Source organism: Echinops telfairi, unplaced genomic scaffold (assembly GCF_000313985.2).
Source record: "Echinops telfairi isolate 266 unplaced genomic scaffold, ASM31398v2 ScPeMD7_18;HRSCAF=68, whole genome shotgun sequence".
Taxonomy (NCBI): domain Eukaryota; kingdom Metazoa; phylum Chordata; class Mammalia; order Afrosoricida; family Tenrecidae; genus Echinops; species Echinops telfairi.
Genome location: NW_022103915.1, coordinates 95,190,960 through 95,195,561, shown reverse-complemented (window position 1 = coordinate 95,195,561; position 4,602 = coordinate 95,190,960). Strand labels below are relative to the sequence as shown.

At 44.2% G+C, this 4,602-nt stretch overlaps 1 protein-coding gene across 1 annotated transcript in view; it reads right to left on the bottom strand.

The window, feature by feature from the left end:
• Positions 1-4,596, bottom strand: part of SPRED1 (sprouty related EVH1 domain containing 1) — a 97,815-nt gene extending 93,219 nt beyond the window's left edge. Inside the window, exon 1 of the mRNA XM_045287992.1 lies at positions 4,524-4,596. Coding sequence (XP_045143927.1) covers positions 4,524-4,552 — 29 coding nt within the window. The 5' untranslated portion in view covers positions 4,553-4,596. The remainder of the gene's footprint in view (positions 1-4,523) is intronic.
• Positions 4,597-4,602: the final 6 nt, after the last annotated feature.

Below are 4,602 nucleotides of genomic sequence, written 5' to 3'. Positions count from 1 at the left end.
TGCTTTACACAATTGATGTATGTATGGATTGTGATAAGAGTTGTATGAGCCCCTAATAAAATGATTAAAAAAAATATGATGCTCTGGAAAGATTATTTCAGGACAGAAAAGTATTTGCAATATATATAGTATGCTAGTATCTAGCATGTAGTCTTCTGTTGAGAATACATGCATGTGCATAAATTATGTAATACTTGTATAAAGCACTTATTTCCATGATTGGCACATGGTAAAATTCAATAAACATGACTCATCATCCAAATCCTAAAAAAATAAAGATTCAATCAAATTAAAAATGATTAAGACTGAATAGTAAACTATTACTCACTTTAGAGATAACTCTGTACATTATGTCAAATAAGCCAGTATTTCTGCACAGGAGGGAGAGGTTTTGTTCTTGGGTTTTTAACCCCCTTCCATTTTTACTGCAGTTCCAGCTTCTAATGAAGGTTGGAGAAGAGAAACAAGTCTTAAACCAATCCTGTTCTCAAACTTGAAGGACAAATACAAGTTAAACCACCACATAGAAGCAGCTAGCTTATTTCCCTTTCCTTAGGCCTTCCTCAGTCACCAACAGCTGCAGCATGAAATTACAGAACATTTGCCATTCACTCTTTCCAATCAATTTCGTTACTCCTAGCCAGTTCCTAAAAATTGACACTATGGAGCAACTCGGAGGAGAAGGAGTGGGAAGAAACATAAAAACACAAAACTATTAAAATGCCAGAGATACAATTCCTAAATGTTGAGCTCCTTATTGCTGGTTTGGGTCTTCAGATATACCACACAACTTACAGATTTCAAGCACATTAAAGGATTCCACTCAGCGTCCAGGACTGTTCTAGGGTCCACTCAACTATAAGCTTTTTCAGCTTATCCTTGTCTTGAAATTAAGCAAGCTTTCTTAAAGGGGCAATTTAAGCACTTACTTTGCTCATACTCTTTTTTAACTTATTTTTCGAATACAGCCAATGATCTCAAACAAACAGAAAATAAGACAACACACAATCTGAAGCACGAAACACCACCAATTCAATTACACGTATTAAACGTCTATTAGCCAAGCAATGTACTAGACACACAAATGAAGGTATTTACATAGGAATATAAAAGCCAAATCCTTTGCCAATGCCTAATTTGGTTCTGACTTACAGCAACTCTTTGAGACAGTTGAACTACCTCCCCAGGATTTCCAAGAGTATAATTCTTTCTCCTGTAGATTACCAGTTAATTTTAAAATATAACACTATCTCAGTTGGGTATTTGGATCTTAGCACTGCTTCTGTCTAAAGTGTGCTTAATAAACAAAACGCTTAATATTTCAGCTGTTTCACTTCTCTAAGTGCTTTGGCCAAATTGGCAAGATGATACAGTATTATACACATGGGCAAAGACCTTTAAATATATGCTCTTAAGTGTTTAAAACTCTATTGAGAAACCTTTAACAGTGTACTACAGTATGATGTTACCTACTGTAAATATATTACAGCATAATTTATGTAAAATAAAAACTACAAAATAAGCACAAACATGCATGGCTAGTTCCTGTAGACATTTTGCTGTCAGTTATTTTTATTCAGTATCTTTAAAATTTTTTTAATAAAACATTAAAAAAATAGAACCATTTCATTCTATTTGAATGCTTTCTTCATGTGTTTTGATACTGTGCAAGATAGGGCTTACACACCTAATAGGTTCCTCCACTAAATTTAGATTAACTATATACTTATAACTATCTTCTAAGAACTATCTATCTCTCTACACAGTGCTTTTAACAATAAATAACAGCATGCACTAGATGCTTTTTCAGAATTAGGCCTCTAAACATTTTAACTGGATTTTATCAGAGCAGTATTAATGAAGTCTCAAGAAACTGGTGGTTTTCAGTTGCCTTTTGTTTTGTTTTTTAGGATGCAATCAGGTAGAAGGGAAATAATTGTGCTAAGAACAGTTCCTAGTATAATTAAATGGGAATTAAAGTGTGAAGGGAGAAATAAAAAATTTTAAAAACCTACATAAGGCCTATATAAAAATTCCTATGACTGGGCAGTTTTCAACTATACTTCAACAGTCTTAATCCATTTATATATTTTCTCTCTTAAAGCACAACTTTATAAATGATGAAATATACAATTTGAAATACTGCATTTCAAAAAAATGCTTTGTGGCCTAGTAATTTATACACACATAAAGCTGGCTCAAGCAAGCAAAACTAATTACCAGAAAAACACACAGCACTACCTAATAAAAAGTACATTTCAAGCAAAAGCCCCATGAGTCTGTCCCCCAAAAGTTAAAATCTCATATTGAAATATAGCCCCATGAGTCTGTCCCCAAAAAGTTAAAATCTCATATTGAAATATAGGCTAAGATACATTTATTGTTTGCTATTCTTATCCTACCAAAACAACTTTTATAACAAAGCTGCTAGCGAATAATTTATTATTAACACAGGGCAAATTTGCAAAAACAGAATTTTAAAATTGAATCTAGTAATTTAATTTCCAAGCTTTGCCATACAAAATTATGGCACACAATTTTGTGCCTTCGGAATTAAACCAGTGGGAACATGTTAAACTTAATTTAGTGTAACATAGGTGTCACCTACTGATAATCACTATGCAAAAAAAAATCCCCCCCAAAACGCACTTTCAATTTGTGGCATTTTCTGAACAGGCCTTTCACAAACAAGGTATTTGACGTGTGTGTGAATTCACATTCTCTCATTTGCTTTTGTATTAGCCACAAGGAGGTGTTTGATATTGTACTAAAAAAAAACCCAAAAAAACTGGCAAGTCTTTTCCCGTTTCTAAAATAGAATTTGACACTTTGAGGCAAGCTACTTGATACCGATAAAAATTACCGTCATTCCCTTTAGTAGTTTTAACAGTTTCTCTTTAACCAGGAGCTATCTGAGATAAACTTCTTGATCTTCCTCAAAGTAGGTCTAATCTGCCGAAGGCAGTGAGACAGTGTACTGCACTGTGAATGGACAGCCAGGTATTTTATGAATGGAGGCAATCACGTGATCCCAGCACCTCCCCGAACTGATATTTCCCACATAACTGTGTCAACATTCTGAGAACAGAGGTGGTTGTTAGTGTGTGCGTATGTTCTTCGATTGAACCCCCAACTTCCAATTTTCTTTACTGCCCAACTCAAAACTCTACATGCCGCCAGTCAAGCTTCGGCTAATTTTCCCGTAGGAAATCCTTTCCAGATGTCCAAGGTGATGGATGTTTAATTATATTTTTTTTTATGAATGAAGAGTGTGCTATGCAAATGAGGGCGATTCACAAAACCAGCGAGAACATGGCGGCCACTTCTCCTTCCAGCAGGCTGCTCCGACGCTGCGGCAATCTCCCTGCGCTTCCACCCGCTCCGCCGAGGCCTGTGCCGGGGCGGGGGGCTGGGCTGGGGCTGGGGGGCCGCTGCCGGGTACTGCTCCGGCTCGCTCCAGCGACACAGGCCTCGGCGCTGGACTCTCCAGTTCGCTCCCAAAGCTCTGCCCGGAGGAAGGCGCTGGGTTTCGGACGCCACCCTCGGGGCTCGCCCTAACGCCCGTAACTGTTTGCAGCCCGCCAGACGGACCAAACGCCCGCGGGAGGAGCGACGCGAAGGCGGCGGCCGCGGCGGTCTGCACGGGAGCGCTCCGGGAGCGCCGCCGCTTTCAAGGCCAAGGGCTACGCCAGGAACGCGGGCCGGCGGCCGCAGCACGCCCGAACTCCCGACCAGGGGCCTCGAGCCGTGAATGAATGAAGGCGCCAGCCCGGTCGGCCGGGTCAACGCCGGAGTCACCCTCCAGGTGTGCTTTCGCACGGCCCAAGGGTGGAAAACCACCCTGGAAATTCACCTGGGTGCCCGTAGAAGGCGCAGCCGAGATCCACCAAGTGAAACAGCCCCCCGTGTCTGATGGAAGTTCGGAAACTGCTGGCTCGAAGACACCCCCATTTTTGGTTTAGGAAGAAACCAACGAGAATCTTACGGGGCACAAGTTTACCGGGGGGAGGGGAGGGGGGGCGGCTTAATCGGCATCTCCGAGTCACTGACTCATCGAATCAGGGCTCGAGCGCGGCTCGCGGCGGAAGGTGCTCCCACACACGAGTTGCCCCGTGAGATCGCTCGAAAGGCAACGGGAGGATCGAGCCCCCAGGGCCGTCTGCAGCTGGCCCCGCTCCAGGGCAAAGGGACCGACGGGCCCGGGCTCTCCCCGGGCGCCGGCGTCCTTTCAGCCCGGCCACCTCACTCCACCTTCGGGGCGCACGGTTGCCAGCCCACCCCGACACGCAACACCCTTCCCCGGGAGGAAGCAACTCCACACGGGGAGCGGGCGCGGGGGGCTGCCGCGAACGACAACGGCCGAAGCAGCCAAGTGTTCTCTGCACAGCCCGCTGCAGCGAACGCACTCCCGAGGGCGGCCGGCTTCCTCCCTGCACCCGAGTCTCGGAGGGGGGACCCGGGGAAGGGAGGGGGTGCGGGGAGGGCCGGGGGGAGGGGAGGCAGCGGATCCCTGAGGCGCTTACTCGTCAGAAGGCGCCGTCTCCTCGCTCATCTTTCCCTCACCGCGATCCGATCTGGAGATGGAGGAGGAACGGCAGGCGG